Source organism: Gymnodraco acuticeps, unplaced genomic scaffold, assembly GCF_902827175.1.
Source record: "Gymnodraco acuticeps unplaced genomic scaffold, fGymAcu1.1, whole genome shotgun sequence".
Classification (NCBI taxonomy): Eukaryota; Metazoa; Chordata; class Actinopteri; order Perciformes; family Bathydraconidae; genus Gymnodraco; species Gymnodraco acuticeps.
Window position 1 is genome coordinate 1 of NW_022990340.1, and position 18817 is coordinate 18817.

The 18817-nt window shown below is 42.4% G+C and overlaps 2 protein-coding genes across 2 annotated transcripts; both read right to left on the reverse strand.

Annotated features, from left to right (window-relative positions):
- Positions 1-1188: 1188 nt before the first annotated feature.
- On the reverse strand, positions 1189-11603 carry LOC117550872 (protein MCM10 homolog). Its single transcript, XM_034223438.1, is given in 19 exon segments — positions 1189-1261; positions 1458-1501; positions 1503-1604; positions 1744-1857; positions 1979-2097; positions 2429-2641; positions 2644-2964; positions 3303-3416; positions 3606-3700; positions 3837-4039; positions 5349-5465; positions 5591-5758; positions 8141-8306; positions 8386-8560; positions 9270-9410; positions 9531-9776; positions 10086-10349; positions 10709-10752; positions 11383-11603. Coding segments are annotated over 18 exon segments (2682 nt in total). The 5' UTR covers positions 10716-10752; positions 11383-11603.
- Positions 11604-12173: 570 nt separating this feature from the next.
- On the reverse strand, positions 12174-17968 carry optn (optineurin). Its single transcript, XM_034223439.1, has 13 exons — positions 17811-17968; positions 16866-16990; positions 16497-16681; positions 16214-16372; positions 15917-16101; positions 15599-15701; positions 15394-15509; positions 15052-15201; positions 14361-14445; positions 14109-14267; positions 13890-14032; positions 13586-13668; positions 12174-12910 (listed from the first exon to the last, which is right to left on the reverse strand). The coding sequence occupies exons 2-13, from the start codon at positions 16984-16986 to the stop codon at positions 12798-12800; spliced, it is 1602 nt and encodes a 533-aa protein (XP_034079330.1). The 5' UTR covers positions 16987-16990; positions 17811-17968; the 3' UTR covers positions 12174-12797.
- Between the last annotated feature and the right edge of the window lie 849 nt (positions 17969-18817).

Below are 18817 nucleotides of genomic sequence, written 5' to 3' on the forward strand. Positions count from 1 at the left end.
AGTTCCATGGCACAACGCCGCGGTCAGAACAAATACAAAAGCACAGCAAGGGCAACTCCTGGGAGAGGGAGCGGAAACACCTCCGTCACCAAAAAAGTTCAAGCCCAAAAAGCAAACAGACAGTAATCAGGACAACTAGGCTGGGAGAGGGAGCGGAAACACTGCCATCACCAACCAAGCCGACACCAACCTGTCCGAACGAAGTCTCTGCGCAGCCAGCCACAGCTCCTGGAGGACGGGTAAGCCCGCGGCCCCGACTGGATGAGTCGCGAAGCTGCACGCAGCCAGCTGTTTGCAGAGAATCCTTGACAAATGTTCCAACCGAACGAACGCTGTCGGCTACAAAAATGTAGCCACGGTACTCTCGCGCAGCGAGAGGATGAAAGGAACAGATCCTCTGACGTGTCACAGGTGACTTTGTTGTTATTGGTACTCGAGCTGCGCATGCGCGCGATGGACATATCCAGTGCTAAAGCACCTCCTCTAGCGGTCAGTAGGGACGAAATAGAACTATCATCACCTGCAGATGATCTAGCAGAAGGCTCAGTGAGCCAGCATGAACAACATGAGGAAGCAGCTCAATTCAATTCTGCTATCGTTCATGTTATTCAGTCACAAAATGTAGAAATGGCTTCATCGTACTATTAAAAAGGTGCCCGCTTTTTGGGTCTTTCCCTGCAGGCCTAAATAAAAAAACGTGCGCTTCTGTTGGGTAGCGCTTTAACATATTGTACATAATAGGCTAAGGGTCGGGACATTACTTGGCGGTTGACCAATCACAACAGAGCTTGACAGCTAATCAGTCAGAGCAGACTGGGCTCTGGTTTCAGACAGAGGGTGAAAAGTGGTGCTGCAGAAAAATGAAGACCTTTTTGAACATTAAAACATTTAAACATGTCCCAGTAGAGGCACACAACAATACAAATATGAATCTGAAAATTAGCACATGTCCTCTTTAAATATGATATGGTTTCATACTTCCAGATCTTCACCGAACCAATTACTACAGTATTCTATCTCCTGAGAAGAAAAACAAGCATTTCACGTGACATGTAGCAAAGCTTTAATCGACTTATTTGACATTCAAATCTTCGTCAAGATCAAAATAAAATGTTAAAAACATAATTCACACAAATACAAATATGATACTTAAATTAAAAAGCAATATCCTGCTGCTGTCAATTGCTGTTAAGGAACATTCCGTGCTCCTCTTCCTCGAGGCTTGAGAAGCTCTCCGGCGATCTTCGGCCCCTTTTTTCTCCTGCAAGAAAACATGACAGAACATCAGTGTGTTTTCTTTCACACAATACGAGACAATGTGAGAGTCAGAAAGAGGTTTACCTTCAGCATCCCATCACGCTCCCATTTAAAACAGGCCGCAGTTACTGAAATGGTGAAACAGAGTTAGTTCTAGTGTTCATTTTGTTTCAGTGAAGACATGACGTTAAGATTTGTACCTGCAGTGTTGGTTTGGCAGTCTGTCCAGAGCGATGGATCTCTGTTCCACAGGAACATTTGAAGAACCGCTTGGTGGCATCGTGCCACCGCAGGTCGTGGTTCTCCTCTACACAACGATCTGCTGGTTTGAAGTAGGTGTACTTACACTGGAAGCAAGGGAATATGGGAAGTAAATAACAGCTTCATTTCCACCATGCTTGCGTTTATGGTTAGTACACCAAGGCAGCAACATTACATATATACGTGTTTATACATGTTTGAAGCAAATAGGTTGAAAGCCAGTACCTTTCTACAGGTAACTGCGCGACACTTCATCTCTCTGATGCCCTTCATCTTCTCCTCCATCTGCTCCTTCTTCACCAGAGGATCAAAGTAGCTCTCCTGCATCTGGTACTCCGCCTGAGAGAACACATTTAACTTTTTAATGTTTTATATGCAGAAATACAGCTGGATTTGCAGAAAATACCTCAAAAAGAAAATAATCAAAACAGACACAACACTCATCACATATAACACGTACCGCCTGCAGCGCAGCATCATGGCGAGATTTGGCGTTGAGGATCTTTTGAAATTCGTCTGACTGGATGTACTGGAGCTGATCTCGCTTCTTTTTCTCAGCCGGTTCCTCTTCCTCATCAGCTGCACAGTAAGAACAAGCACAATTATATACTTTATTGTTATAAAAAAAAAACGTCATTCCATTTGGCTGAATACAGGATGCTGATTGGTCTAAGTGTTATTTCTATATAGCAGATCGCTGTTTAAGACACAGGTACAGGTCAAATCAATAAAAAAAAATTTGCAGCTCATGGAACACTTTCTCATACCGAGGGGAATCTATCAATCATTATCAAATCAGATAAATAATTTGTAATAAATTATTTTTGTGTCAAATGATTGCTTTACTCAGTACGTAGCCGTATTAAAAGCTGGATCATGTGCACAATATGTGTAACAGATGGCTGTGTACCTTCGGCTGAGGTCTGGTTCTTCTCCAGTCTGGCGTTGATCTCGCTGCTGTTGCTCCTCTTCCTCTTCACAGCATTAGGGTCTTCCTTTTTAAGCCCCGCCCCTTTGACTTTCAGCTTCCTCAAAGCAGCCATCTTGGCGGCTGATAGGCTGAGAGCGATGGGGGCGGGAGCCGGGGGCGGGATGCCGTCAAAGAAGAGGATGTCCTCCCCTCGGAGAAGCCTCGGCCCAGGGTTGGGGCCTGGGGAGTGGCGGGGGTCCGGGGGGCCACAGAGGCTGCTTTGGGAGACATCAGTGAGGAGCCTCGGCCCAGGGTCGGGGCGTGGGGAGTGGCGGGGCTCCGGGGGGCCACAGAGGCTGCTTTGGGGGACGTCAGTGAGGAGGGCCCGGGGGCCAATGAGCTCTGCACCTTCTTCTGGATCTGATCGGCCCTCCGCAGGCGGCTCTGCAGAAACTCCCGCTGCTTCGCTTTCTGCTCCTTCAGCAGGGAGGAGGCTGTGATGGACTGAAGCTGAGGTGAAGCTCCGTTTTTGGAGACTGAAGATAGACACACGGTTAAAAAATTGAGCAATTTATTATTAACATTATTAATATTGACAACTCTTTAAATAAACATCGTTAAGAGATTCAAATTAGCATCTTGTGTTTGTATGATTTAGTGCTCAGATTAAAGATGGTATATCTAAACGATTTGGTCTAGTTTGTCATCTCAGAGAAACATATATGATTTATTATAGTTCTTTATAGTAAATACAAGTGAGTTGAGGTCTGAAATGGTTGTTAAAAATGGAGGGCGACCTTCAATAGCCAATTTATTTTTGGGTAAACATTCAGACAGTACTGTACATTTTGAGGTTTTCATAAGGCACATGTACCTGATTGGTTGCCTTGTACCAAGTGCTTCTTCAGCTGCAGAGCTCCGGGTGTCGGCGTTGACAGCAGGCTCTTAAATTCAGTTGAACATCCTGAAACTTCCCCGGACTGAAGGGCTAAATAAATCAAAGACAGAAAGACATTATAAACAGCCATAAGTTCAGCGTTCTCTGCTCTCGGTCATTGTCAAGATAATAAGTAAAGCTTGTGCAAAGATGGCTCATTGGAGGCGGTAAACCTCAAGTCAGAGAGAGAAGTGTATGGCAGGGATTTAAATAGAGGCTGGTGCAGTGTGGGAGTCTCACCCAGCCTCTTGGCCTGGTGGAGCTGCTTAGCCGAGCCTTTCACAAACAGATTGTCCAGAGTCTTCTGGGTCCCTTTGGTGCCTTTGTTCCCCGATCTGCAAAACAAAGACCAGATAAAGAATGTAAAAATAACTGTTTTCCTGGCTTTGGAATATTCTTGCCAAGTGCAAAATGAATGTGTTGTAGAAAACAGGGTGGTAATGGCCAAATATACAAAGTATTATCACTCACAAAGAGGCGGCGCAGGCGGAGGAGGACACCCCGCCGTAGTAGAAGCCGTCCTGACAGAGCCGCTCCTTCAGGCTCCCCCCCTTCCCCTTCACCTTCATCTTGTTGGGAGCTTTTCCGGAAAATGCCGACTGCAGCTCGGCCCTCTTTGAGCTCATCTGCTTATACTGGGCCTTCACGTGATACTGGCAGTACTGGCACTCAAACTGAAAACAAACCGAGACGAGCGTCAGCCAATACTAACAACACAAAAAGACACCGACACACACACAAATAATCAATCCAGCATAGTATCGCGATAATTTGTGTAGCGATATTGTATCTATACACGGACGCCAAGTATCGATATTTTATTATATAAACTATTCATATTGCATATCCAAATTAAAGTTTTTGTTAATAATTGCTTATTCAATCCACTAGATGGTGCTGAGCTTTTTCTTGTGCGGTCATGGCCATGGGTAAAGTCAGTGGGATTGGCAGAAAGTTAGTCAAAACAAAGATGTAAATATATTAGGGCTGTCAGTCGATTAAAATAGTTAATCGCGATTAATCGCAAATTAATCGCACATTTTTTATCTGTTCTAAATGTACCTTAGATGAATATTTTTCACGTTTTTAATACTCTTATCAACATATGAGTGAACAAATATGCTTTATGCAAATGTTTGTTTCATTTGAACATTACAAATATTCTCAACACAACAACCTGGAACCTCTCTCATACAATGTGTGTGTGTGTGTGTGTGTGTGTGTGTGTGTGTGTGTGTGTGTGTGTGTGTGTGTAAGAGATGGATCGTTGGAGCTATGTGCAACTCAAGGCATATGCTCGAACGGGAGCTGCCTGGACGCTGCAATCATGTTGCGCACTATCCGTGCTGAGTGTGCTGACTTTTCGTACAATGTCCCATTGTCTGGCTTCCTGCATAAAGTCAAGTGCTCGGCGCAGTTGTGGCGAAATGTCGCTCCTCTGTTTGCATTGAAACAGTTCCTTATATCCGTTAGCGCAGCTAGCTAGCACCAGATGCTAACAACAACAATGCACGTAAGGTCTCTCTCTCGCTCCCTCGGGCCACACATACACACACCCTCCCGGTACTCCCAACAGCCAGTCGGTGCCTGCCGGTGAGCGTGGAAGTGTGGTCTGCCACAAGCGGGCGGCAGGAGCGGGGCTGTCAGCATCAGCTTGTAGATGGTATTTTAAACTCGATGCGCTCTGAAACTACGGGGAGGCCGAGGACAAAAAATACACATGCGTTAATCGCGTTAAAATAATTAGTGGCGTACATTTTTTTTTGCGTTAACGCGTTATTAACGCGTTAACTTGACAGCCCTGATATATATATATATATATATATATATATATATATACAGTATATATATATATATATCGCAATATATCGTATCGCAATAATTATCATATCGTAGAATCGCAATACTATCGTTTCGTGGCTTAAGTATCGCAATAGTATCGTATCGTGGGGAGCCTGATTCCCACCCTTAGCACACACATACCAGGTTGATCATCTGAGAGCAGGGGTCTCCGTTCTTCTTCATGGCCTTGCAGGTGCCGTAGTCCTGAGCTTCCCCCAACAGCAGCAGCTTCTGAGGGTTGTCCACGGTCAGGCTCACCTGCACATGTTCAACATAAGGGTTCACTCTCTGGAGTCAGCTGACAGTTAGGAAGCGTTAAGGCTATGACCAATAGGGCACACTTTGTTATCTACCGTTTGTACATCCTGTTCACTGACACTCACCCCGTCATATCCTTCTTTCTGCTTCATGGGGTTCGGGTTGAGGAGTCCGATGACAGTGCCCGGCTCCGTCTTCCAGTGCTCTATGTGGACTTCGCCGAAAAGCAGGAGAGACACGAACACTTCCAGGTTATGGAGGTCGTTCAGTTTCCAGATGCTAAAGGTTTTGCCCTGCAGAGAGAAAGCGCAGTCAAAATGGGACACACACACACACACACACACACACACACACACACACACACACACACACACACACACACACACACACACACACACACACACACACACACACACACACACACACACACACACACACACACACACACACACACACCACACACACACACACACACACACACACACACACACCACACACACACACACACACACACACACACACACACACACCACACACACACACACACCACACACACACACACACACACACACACGAGCTATGGTGTATAAGGATCACAAACATGGTGTATGAGGATGTTGCAGCATCCTTGCTTCACAGTGACAAGAAATAGAAAAAAATACTTTCCTAAGAACTAATTATTCAGGATTATTGTGCCTGATGGAGCTTCTACAGCATGGGTCGGCAACAGGCGGCCCACGGGCCATTGTTGGCCCGCCAGCAATAATATTTGGCCCGTAATTTTGAGAATCAAAAATAAAATATTATTTAGAATTATTTATTTTTTTTTACAACATAGGCCCGACAGTCGCACATCAGGGTTTCCGTTAGCCGCCGATCCATCGGCCGCCGGTCATTATCGGCCGCCGGTCATTATCGGCCGATATTCACTCTTAATAGTTTGATCTGTGCTCTCTATAAAGGCCGATCAGGAGAGCTGGATCTGATCGATATGGACATAAACGCGAGTGAAGTGTAACCGGACCCGAGGAGAGAGATCAGATCAGCTGCTGAGTCTGATGGAGACAGCAGCTCTGCATGATCACCTGAAGCCCCGCCCACTGTTTAGCGAGCTGCATGAGAAACTGACAGGCTGTCAGGAGAGAGAGGGAGGGAGAGAGGAAAAGAGAGCATCCGTTTCTCCCGTGTTATTATTCAAAGTTATTGTAAACTTTTGAATAATGTACTTCATCTACTACAAGTAGTTTGTTTGAATGTAATAATTATGTTGTTTGTGGAATCATTTATTGAAAAATGAATCTGAACTTTTTGATCTGTAACGATTATAAACTGAAGCAATATAAAAATGAGCCCCATTAACTGAGTTTTAAACATCAGCATATCCGGTCCTAGTCCGGTGATTACCTGCTAACGGAAACTCTGCTACACAATTCTTATTATTATTATTGAAATATGACCGGTAAGTTTCAAATTTGTCAGGTAAAATAAATTCTGTCCCGACATATCCGCTTACATTCATAAGTCAGCGGAGGGAGGGGAAGCGGCGCTGTGGAAGAGCAGAGTGGAGGGAGAGCTGTCATCTTCCCTTTACAAGCTTCAAACATGTATTTATCGTGTGATTTTGGAAATAAAAATGTCATATTCTGAAAGCCAAGACTTTGTTTATTTAAAATCAAACAAAACACCCGAACCCCCGAAAAACTATTTTTTTACGCAAATCCACGTTTATTTTGAAATGAGCCGTTGCGACTTCCGACTGATTTCGATAGAGCGGGTCACATATGGCAAATGTGTGGTTGGGGGGAACCAGGTCAATTAAAGTACTTATTTAACTATTAAATACATTGAGTTTGAGTAAAATACTTGGTTACTGATTAATTTAGGTTATAATATATGAAATTGCAAAGCAAAACTCCTGTAATTGATTTATTTTGTCCTTTGGTATTTTTTAAAGGTTTTCAACCTGAAAGAATCCTAATGTGTCCTTGAAAAGTTGAAATAAAGAAAAGGAAAAAGGATTCCAGTTGTCCCTCAAGCCTCTCAAATGTGGGCAAACACTCAAATAAATGCCAAAAACCCAGAGAACTTGACAATACTTATCAGAATAAAAGCATGTTAAATAACACTGCTAGTTACTTTACTCAGTGGAGGCTCGTCCATTGAGGAAAGGGAGGACCATCCTCCCTACAATTTCAGAGAAAAATAGACTTTGAAGAGAACAATAAATACACCTCAATTTAAAAGATAAGTCTGTTAAAATACAGATAATAGCCCTGGCTTTGGGACTGAAATGGGTCTAGAGAGGACGAGCCTCCCTATGGGCGGGTCTAGCCACAGGCTCTGGATTGGGCGCCTATATCATCAGTGAACCAATCAGCGGATCTGACTGCGCATCAGAGTGTTGATGGGGAGGGTCATCAGCGATATCAGAGTTTTTTTCTGAACCGGGGAACAGGGGCGCTGCGCCCTCTTACCAAAATCAATTCCTTGAATTAGGCTTTGATTATGTTCTGGCCCGCCATCTTGCGGCTCAGCAAAAAATTGGCCCACGGCCAAACTTACTTGCCTACCCCTGTTCTACAGTGTATAGAAACACACTATTGCTATTTTATTTGTATTTACTTGCACATCTTAGACTTTCTCTTGCACAATTGTATCTGTTTGCTTTGACGTACGCTGCTGTTGCTTTGTGGTGTGGCCTTGTTGACCAGCACAGCAAAAGTCACCCAGTCGCTGTCCTCCAGCTTCTCCCGAGCCATTAGCTCCGGCACCTGCGACAGGCGGATCAGACGTCGGTCGGCCATCTTGCGGTCCATCTCGCTGGAGGAAACGCGCGGTCTCCTGAAAACAGAGAGCAGATTTAGCTTTAGATGTTCCACTGCTGACCTTTCCTGTGTCTTCATCACTTCAGTGTCCTCACCTGAGACGCAGTCCTGAGTATTTCTCTACAGCCACATCTTTAGAAAGAGGAAGCAGGGAAGAAGCAGCCGCGGCAGGTCTGCTCCGATTGGCCGGACTGAGGCGCTTGCTGCTGCTGCTCTCTGCTGGCTGGAAGGTGCCGCCGAGCTTTATCTCCACCAGAGGGCCTCGCTCTTCTGTGAAGAAAACACACTCATATAAATGTGCATAAAAGTAGCAGTCTTATTTATAAATAAATATATTTCAATTTTTTTATTTTTTATTAATCCAACCACTTTATTTCATCAATTCAATTAAATATATATATTTTTATTAATTTAATATAACCGTTATTTTTTTTAGAATCTTTACCAATGTTTTTTCCTATCAATTAATCTAGACAATATTTTCTCCATCTACTACTTTTTTATAAATATTTGTGAGGATTTTTTATTTCCTGGTTATTAACAAAATAAATCATACAAATATATCGTATTTAAATTAAATATTATTCAATAATCTCCCTTCAAAATAAATAAATGAAATAAATAAAAATGACGCTCGTTAACTGTCAAGGGGGGGGGGGGGGGGGGGAGCCTCGCTCGTTGTGTGTTAGCAATCGAGAAAAACTGTAAAGAGAGCGGGGCCTAGAAGTTATCCTTCTGCGCTGCGTGCATGGCTTCCTTCTGCAGGGGGAGACGCGCTCTGCCGGCGGTCTCGTTCAGTGTCCGAAAATACAATTTAAATATTTTGCACACTTATTCCTCGTGTGCCACTGGTTACGGTCCCGCGTGCCACCATTGGCACGGGTTGCCGACCCCTGCTTTAGAGGATCGAGCAACCTTTTATTAGCTTCAGTTTCTTTTCAGGGGAATCAATGCTTTGATTGGGCGCAGCCATTCTTACCTGGAGATGTGCTGGCTTTGGGATGAGCTACCCTGGGTTTGCGTGTGAAGGAGTCAGCATTTTTTAGCTCATCACAAAAGCCAGAGGACTCCTGGACCTTCTGACCTGCTGCTCTGACTGGAGTGGAGACAGGAGTTGCTGCTGTGAGGAGACAGAAAACAGACATTTGTTAACACTAAAGTCATATGCAGTCGTTAGTATATTTATCAATGAATTCTGTGCAATGTTTGGAAAACAGGATCTAGCTGGAACATCAATCACCTGCTGGTGTCTTGGTCTTCTTGGCTTGGATTGGTTTGGAGGTTATTGGTTTGGAAGTTATTGGTTTGGAGGTTATCGGTTTGGAGGTTATTGGTTTGGAGGTTATCGGTTTGGAGGTTATTGGTTTGGATGTTATTGGTTTGGATGCAGTCTTCACCGGAGTGGAAGAAGGTGTAGAAATCTTCTGACTCGCTTCCAGCTGCTGCTGCAACCGCTGCATCTTCTCCTGCATTTGCCTCAGCTCATCTGAAGAAGCAACACATAGAATAGAATTGGAGGATGAAACCCTCGTCCAACCTCAGAGCACATTAAAACCACTGTGAACATTCATAAACACACCTCCGCCCCTCAAAGACTGCAACCACTACTATTTAGAAATATTTATGGCTATTTTACTTGCATCCTTTGGTTACTATATAACCCTTTATGAACACACAGTTAGAAATACATTACATTTATACAGTTTTTCTCAAGGAGGTGAACTGGGACCTCTCCAAGTGGTAAACGCATACACTACATAGCACATCAACTTGAGGAGACTTCAGTGGCACAAACCTTGCAAGTCCTCCTTGGACTTGTTGAGGATGTCATTTGTTTTAGTGTCTTCTCCTTCATTTTCAATGTCATCCACATCTCCAAAGAGATCCGTGGCCACATCTTGCTTTTCCTCCTCCACGCCATCTTTGTACTCTTCCTCATCAGCATCGTCTCCGTCGAACAGGCCGTCCAAGTCTTCTGCCTGCTCCGGACCCCCCTGTTCTTCTTCGACCCCCTCGCTCTCAGCCAGCAGCGCCGTCAGAATGTCCAGATCGTCCTCACCTGTACAGAGAAGACATAAACTGAGTGTTTTCATCTGTTCATAGAGCTGGACTTTAATGTGTTTTAAATAATAAAGCTTTATTTATATAGCACTTTTCATACAGCACGTGCAAAGTGAAAAATAAGATCAGATGTTAAGATTCTAATAAAGGTTAAACGATTAAAATATTAAAAAACAGACGTAAAAATAAATGTTGCTATTGAAACTGTTAAATAAATAAGATGAAACCCTTTAAGGCCTATAAAATAAATATAAAACAATATAAAAGTAGGTAAATAATAAAGATTAAAAGACAATTTAAAAAGGGGGGTCAGGGGGGTTGCTAATAAAAAGCTAATCTAAAGGCCATCATACTTACTGTCCATTTTAGGAAAGTTGGTGATGGGGCTGATTTCAGATGATCTGGTGACAAAAAAGCAGATATATCATTGTCGAGGAGTGATGGAAAAACTTTAACAACCTCCGAAAATAAACTAGATCTGGCCTGCTTTCTCTTCAGAATAACAAGAATTTTAAATATAATACTTTACACTTAAGTGTTAAACAGTCTAAGATTTGACAAAGAAATGAAGGCGTTAATTCAGCATCTCTGTCCTACGAACCAAATGTCACTCATCTTGACAGTGTGCTTTTTAAAAAAAAAATCACTTATTGTGCAATATTTTCTAACATCCAATATGTTTAAGACTCTCGTTTAAGTTTTTATGTTTCATTTCCAGTTGCTTGCAATACATTGTAAAATGAACCAATACTCTTAATGCAAGCTGAAATGTAGATACCAAAAGCTGAATCAAAGGTTTTCTACATAGATGGATTTGTCATTCAATCAGTATTACACTGCATTATACTGTAAATGATAACACAATGATATATTGAGTTAATTAAAGGTTCAGTCAGTGTTGGCTGTTTTAATGTATATTTGAGTTTCACAGCTTGTATCCCTGGGAAAGTCCAAATGAAACAATCGCCTTTTTTCTCTTTCAAATGAATCAGTCCATGTATGTGAGTGTGCTTAAAGATAATGAAACGTACCTCTGGTTCCGCTGTTGTGTCCTTTTCTAGCTTTATTGCAACGTTTACAGCTACGTCCAACCTGTCAATACGTTGCTTTGTCACCAAGGAGCACGACGCGTAGTTTTGCAAAAGTTATTTTAGACACGATTACAAGCTAATATAGTTTTATTGAAAAGCTGCAGCCAGCAGCGAGAGGGAGAAGTCGAAACTGGCGCTAAACTAAGGACCCCTCTGTGTTGTCAAAGCTCCGCCAGCTGCCCAGTGATGTGCCTGAATAGAAAAGTGTATATATTTTTTTTTTGACGGTAAACGGATCATGTTTTACAATGATGTACTTTGTTTTTGTTTGTTGAAACATTTTTTTAAATCGTGTTTTAAATGTATTTGTATAATTACACATACAGATTCAGAGTACAACGTCTCAATATACATCTATATTGCTGTTGCTGGCTGCAGTTTTCTGCTGTCTTTTATAGATCATTGTAATTTATCCGCAATTTTTTACATTGTGTATTATTTGTGATATATCGCTCTTCTACTGTAGAATATTTATATTTTATCTTTGCTGTTTATTTTTTTATTTGATTTTATTATGTCTATGCTTTATTCCACCTTTTAAATATTTGTATTGAACACACTGCTGCTCCTGTAAAACACACACACACAAACCTATCTATCCATCTATCTATCTCAGTAATGGTTTAAGCTTCAAATTATCAATATACAATAACAAGTGTTTTTTTAAATACCTTGTCGGAGTCATAATCCTTCAGGTTTTATTATTTCGCAATATAACGAAAACAGACAGAAATTAGCAGATCTTTTTATTTCAGAGAATTACAACAGAATCAGAATTTCTCCTATAATCAGCAGGGTATTGATGCCTCCTGCTTATAGACATATAAAAGCTACCATACACAGTGATAGGCTGATTAACAAGTTAAATACATTGCATTTTAATTTACACTGAGTCAAAATAAAATACCTCGTATATTTTCTTTATAATAAAGTGCCTACATGTTTTGTGCTGTCTTTCCCACCACCACCACCACCACCAACAACCATTAGCTAAAATGTCTTCTCAAAGGAAACAAAGATTAGGAATTTCAAGACAATACAAAAAAATAGCATTCTGCAACCAAATAATTGGTTAACCAATAACAACTGTAAAGGCTGAATTTATTTTAAGTGTGCATGACAGACAGCTCATTGCTCAAATCGTATCAAAGGGTTTGAACTGTTCATCTACAGCTTGGTTCCAGTCAAATAACAAAAGAAAAAGAAAACCCAGTATTTTGTTATTGTCCACATTTTTATAAGCAATCCTCAATTATATTTAAATGAAGTTGTGTTGCTATACCAGATGTACAGAGGTACAGATAAAGAAGAGGAAGTCTCAGATTATTGTTGTTGAAGCTTGTAATGGTGGTTTTCTAGATGATGCAGTCCATGATGTGGATCTGCAGGGAGTCCAGGTCTGGCAGGACCTCATTGCACTTCGGACAGGCGTGTTCGGGAATATTCCCCTGATGATGCCAGTCAGTTCCTGAGAGTCAGAGACACAGATTATAACCTGAACATGCTGAACGCACAATCTCAATTAGGAAACAGAGGAAAACTGTGATGTTCATTTTGTGGAGTTACATGCTTGTATTGTTTCTAATTTGCCAAGTGCCAACTGTCAACAACCTCCAAGTTACATAAGACTGTAGAATATCCAAGAAATAGTTCCTGCTAGCTGTTTCCTGATTCCAGTCGTTATGCTAAGCCAAGTAAACAGTATAAACTAGGGCTGCTCGATTATGGCAAAAATCATAATCTCGATTATTTGGGTCAATAATTGTAATTGCGATTATTAGATGCGATTATTCATTGACTTTGAAAATATCCATTTATTGGAGAATTTTTTTTGAACAGTATGTTTTTAACAGTTGATTACCCTGAACTTTAAGTATAATTCAACTGAAAAACCAAAAAATAAATAAATAAATAATAATAATAATAAAAAATAATCGTTTTATTTCGATTACGTTGTTTTCGTAATCGTTGCAAGCCATAATCGTAATCGCGATTAAAATACGATTAATTGAGCAGCCCTAGTATAAATCCCTACAACTAACTTGGCAAGAGAACAAACATTTACCCAAAATGCTGACATTTATTTTACAAAGTGGAAGTATGCCAGGAAGACAATGCTCAGGAAGTATAAACACAGCTGTACCTCTCCCAACCAGAGAGGCTCCGGCTCCGTGTGGACTTCCTCCCAGTGACACATGTCTCTGCTGCATCTCGGTCAGCGAGCGCCTGTGGACAAACACAAGGCAAATCATTCGAATTATGTATGATGTGAATGATAAAGTGATTAGCCATGGGATTTATGCTTTGAATATCTAATACGCAAACAAATAAACGATATACTTGTTTATTATCATGCAAGATTTCCCATGTGTCCTTGTTGCCCTCATGAGGCAGTTGTTCCCACTCACTGTTTACAGCTAGTGTTAAAATTGTGTTTGATTCCTCACCGGCCCATCGAGTCCATCTCGTCCTGCAGCTGGTTGTTCTGCTTCTTCACATACTCCAGCTGGGCAGCCAGACGCTCCCTCTCCTCGTGGAGTTTCTCCCTCGCTTCCCGCTCTGCGTAGAAGTCCGAGGAGTAGACCTCAGCCTACACAACAACAGAGCGCTTGATGAAACATCACTAAACTGATAGACGACAGACGCTTGGCCTCACAGCAACTCACCTGAGCCTTGAACACGGAAATGGTCCCCAGCTCCTCCTCCTTCTTGAACATTTCCTGCTTCATGTCATCGATGTGGTTCTGTTTAGCAGCCAGGGCCTCTTCGGCGGCAGTCAGACGTTCCTGCAGCTGCTCCGCCACCTCCTTCGCCACCAGCACAGACTGCAACACCACATTTCACACACTTTAAACTGCAATTGGTCTGCTTTGGTTATCTGTTGCTAAAAGGCTCCTTGTTGTGCTTCATAAACTGACCTCTCTCTTCTTCTTCTCCTCTTTGAGTTCATCGTAGTCTTCAAACAGCTTGGTGTAGGCATCCTTCAGAAGGGCCATGTTGTTCCTGTAAGGAAAGGAGGAAGGAAAAAGGGAGTAAGGAAAGAATAAGAAGGAAGGAAGGAAGGGAGAGAGGGAAGAAGGGATGAATGATGGAAGGAAAGAGGAAGGAAGGAAGAAAGGAAGAAGGAGGGAAGAAAGGAAGGAAGGAAGGAAGGGAGAGAGGGAACGTATGAACAGAATGGAAGGAAAGAAGGATAAGAAAGAAGGAAGAAGGAAGGAAGAAGGAAGGAAGGAAGGAAGGAAGGAAGGAAGGAAGGAAGGAAGGAAGGAAGAAGGAAGGAAGGAAGGAAGGAAGGAAGGAAGGAAGGAAGGTAAGGAAGGAAGGAGGAGGGAAGGGAAGAGAGGGAAGTATGGAACAAGAATGGAAGGAATGAATGAAAGGAAGAAGGAAAGAAGGAAGGAAGGAAATAAAGGAAGAATGGAAGGAAGAGAGGAAGGGAAGAGGAAGGAGGGAGAGGGTCAGCGTTACAATCAGTGACATAAACAAGTATAAATATATAATGTTATTACTGCATAAAAAAAAAGTTAGGATAAGTGTTAATGTGTATGCACGTGTGAGTAAGTGTGTGTGTGTGTGCATGTGTGTGTGTGTGTGTGTGTGTCCTCGGACCTCTCCTCTTCAGTCTTCCTCTGCTCCATCAGGTTCTGAGCCTGCATGCTGTCCACCTGCAGCTTCAGCCGCTCGTTGACAGAAAGCACTTCCTGTTTGTCGGCCAGCTGAGCCTTCAGAGTGACAACATCCTGTTCCACCTCCCGACATCTGTACACAAGAGCAGAGATAAGGCACACAACGAACGGGGGTGTCATTGTTGTTCCTTTACTAAATGTATTACACATTAAGACAGTATGTATGTGTGTGTGTGTGTGTGTGTGTGGTGTGTGTGTGTGTGTGTGTGTGTGTGTGTGTGTGTGTGTGTGTGTGTGTGTGTGTGTGTGTGTGTGTTGGTCTGACCGGTCCTGCAGGTTCTTCTTCATGCCTTCTGCTTCATCGAGCTTGGACTGGGCATGCTGCAGTTCTTTGAACAGCGTCATCATCTGAGACTTCATGTTCTCCACCTCAGATGCTGCCTAACACATTTGCACAATGACACACAAACATTACAATAAGGAAACCTAACCTTGCACACACACATCAGTGGACCTCTACCTCTAAATACCTTTTCTTCTTTCCCAGAATCCTGCTTGGGCTCTGTGGGCTCTGCTTGGGTGGTCTGTGTTGATTCATCCACAATAGACTTCCTCTCCTCCAGCTCCTTTATTCTGTCGGATCATATGTCAGAGGAACATGTCGAGATGTGAGAGTCAGTTACAAAAAAAGAAATATGTCATTTACTGCAGATTTAGTCAGGTTTACAGGAAAAAGAGCAAGGAACCCCTAAAGGCCTGACTTCCTGTTTCTTGTTAAGCGCTTCAGCTTTCATGATGTACTATAATTAGATTATAACATGGCGTTATAACGTGTTGTGGTGCTGTACCTGGCGGCGGCAGATTGCAGCTGGGTCCTTAGCCCCTCGGCGTGCTGCGTCTCGTCCCTCAGAGACTGCAGCAGCTGGCTGACGGTGGTCTCCTCGCCCTCCAGCCGGGACCCCGTCATGCTCAGCTCCGAGTGTCTGCTGCGCTCCAAACCACACACACTGTTCACGCCGTCCACACCTCCATCCTGAGAAGAGAAACAGCCAGACATTTGGTTTCCAGCCGTGTAGCATTCCATCTAAATAGTAGATAGAAATCTGATTCTTCGCTATCGCATGTTATATTTGCTAACTACTCACGGACACGTTGAAGACCTCGATGAAGGAGTCCTGCGAGTCCTGCTCGGCCTTCAGCTGCAGCTCAGAGTTCATGGCCACCAGGTCGTTCTTCTCTGCCTGCAGGCGAGCAACCTGGGCACGCAGGGCGTCCAGCTCCGCACTGTGATTGGACGACGCAGCCTGGAGACGACATCACAGAGAAAGAACCAATTGAGTTACAATGGTAATTGAGGAACACGTAATAAAATGAATTTGAATACATTGAAACAGTTAATAATTAACAAATGACCAGTTACACCCTCACCAGCAGACCACCTCCTGCCCCCCCCGCCTCCTGCTCCTGGTTTTGGACTATCAGCGCCTCCATGCGCCCTCGAGCTTCCTCCAGCTTGCACTCCAGGAAGCTCCGTTCCTCCTTCTGCTTCTCCCGCCACGCTGACAGACCCTCAAAACGCTCCTTCATCGTCATGTTGGTCTGCTGCAGGGCCTCTGAGTAAAAGACACACGCAGAGAATTTGAATTATAACTTTTACAATAGCTATTATAACTCTCCTGAAAGCTGCTTAACACATTAAACTTCCCTGACAGGAACATAACGTCTCCTGCCCTTTGACCCTAGCCACGCCTCATTACAGCATTATAGCAGCAGGCCCTAACACACAGCTGGTCTCACCTTTCAGGTCCCGGTTCTCCTGGATGAGCTTGTTCATCTGCGTCAGGGTTTCCTCCTGTGTGCCGCACTCAGTGTGAGAGCGAGTTATGTCGCCATTCATCACAGGGCCTTCAAACGCCATGATGCTGAGAGCAAAGGGATTCAAGAAGAAACGAGAGCTTGAAAATTGATATAATATTGCTAAAGAAGACACAGTAACTATCAGAGGAAATAGTACAGGTGAACTTTATTTAAACCTTCATACGTCTTATATCTAATAAACAACAATTCAATGTAATGAAGACCCGCTCACATTCTCGCGTGTCAATCACTTTGCTTATCTGCACTCATCATGCTTTGTGTTGTAAAGTAAATTCTAAATACTGTAATTAAAGCTGTAGCAGATTTTCTGTTTGGAATATTGGAAATATCTGTATGGAGAAAAGGATTTATGTCCCACACCATGAGTTACAAGGTGAAGAAATGAAACCATTGACGTTGTGAGATCAGCAGAAAAGCAGCATACATGATCCAATCAGGAAACCACGTGACATCCACTTGATGACTAATAATAATAAAGCTGTATGTTAAACACCCTGTGGTGTACTGCCTTTTTCAACTCACGCGATGACCAATACTTAATAATACCAATAATAATACTAATAACAATAAATCATTGCAATCATAATAATAACAATACAGGAAATATCATGGCTCAACTTAAGGTACACTACAGTGGACACAGTGGGAAATATGCTACTTTAAAACTGCCACTGAATACTACACATGTTCCAGATGTAGAAATGGGTATATATGTGTTTATAAATAGACGGACAGTGTTACTTTCGCTTTCTTCAGGCGGGCCTGTCCGATGGAAACACTGACAAGTTACAGTAAATTACACAACACGGATGTACTTTAAAGTGCGTCACAGCAACGAAAGACAGGAAGAAGAGTCAGTCTCACCTGCTGAGGACCTGTAGCTGCTGTCAGTCTGATGGTCAGAGTTTCACAGCAACAACAACAACAACAACAACAACAACAGGACAGCCGGACAGTCTGTCAACCTTCAGGTGCTGCTGCTTGTGGATCAACGTCGAGAAACAGAGCACTTCCGGTGAGCGCTTTCCAAAATAAAAGCAGGTTATATGGTCAACCACTTTCAGAGGTAGACGAATTATTCAACCCTTTTAGAAGAGAAAAACTTTGGCTAGTAATACCACAGTGATCAAGTACACACAAACTCTGGTGCAAGAAAAATACAAATGTTTGCTTAAGTACATTTACAAAACTATTAGCATCAACATATACATTTTCAAACTTTATATATAAGTAACACATATTGGTATCCAATGATATGAAAGAACACTTTCTTTTAGCCTAACAATTCTATATTTGGGAAATAACTTTATTCTGTTGTAGTCAATCCAATTATTCAATTATGTTCTAATTATTGTATCGAATGTTATTGTTAATCTAGGTTTTGTAATGTAAGGGAAATGTATTAAAGCAGCTCAAATGTATGCTCTTATTGTGAAAGCTAATGTGTCTTACTTCCTGTCCATATTAAACTAACGAAGGTCCTTCCTTGCAGTGACGTCGCTCATCAGTTGCACGTGAGGGCGGGAAATTCCCCCCGGAGTCACCCTGTGTAAACAAACTGAAAACATGAGACTTACATAATAATTGTAATATATAATTTAAAAAAACAAATGAAGTGACTGTAAAATATAAATGAATTGCAAAAAGCTTATGAACATAAGCTAAAACAAAGCATGTATTCGCTTTATATGTATGTAATAAATGCATGTTGTTCATGTCAGTGTCCAGTAGATGGCAGTGTTTTATAAACTTAAATTCAAAGCTACAAAGATTCACTCTGATGTAGTTGGCTGTAGTTAAAGCAAAGTGCCAACTGGGTGTCACACATGCACATGAGTGTGTCAACCATTAGTATCTTTGAAATTATATTT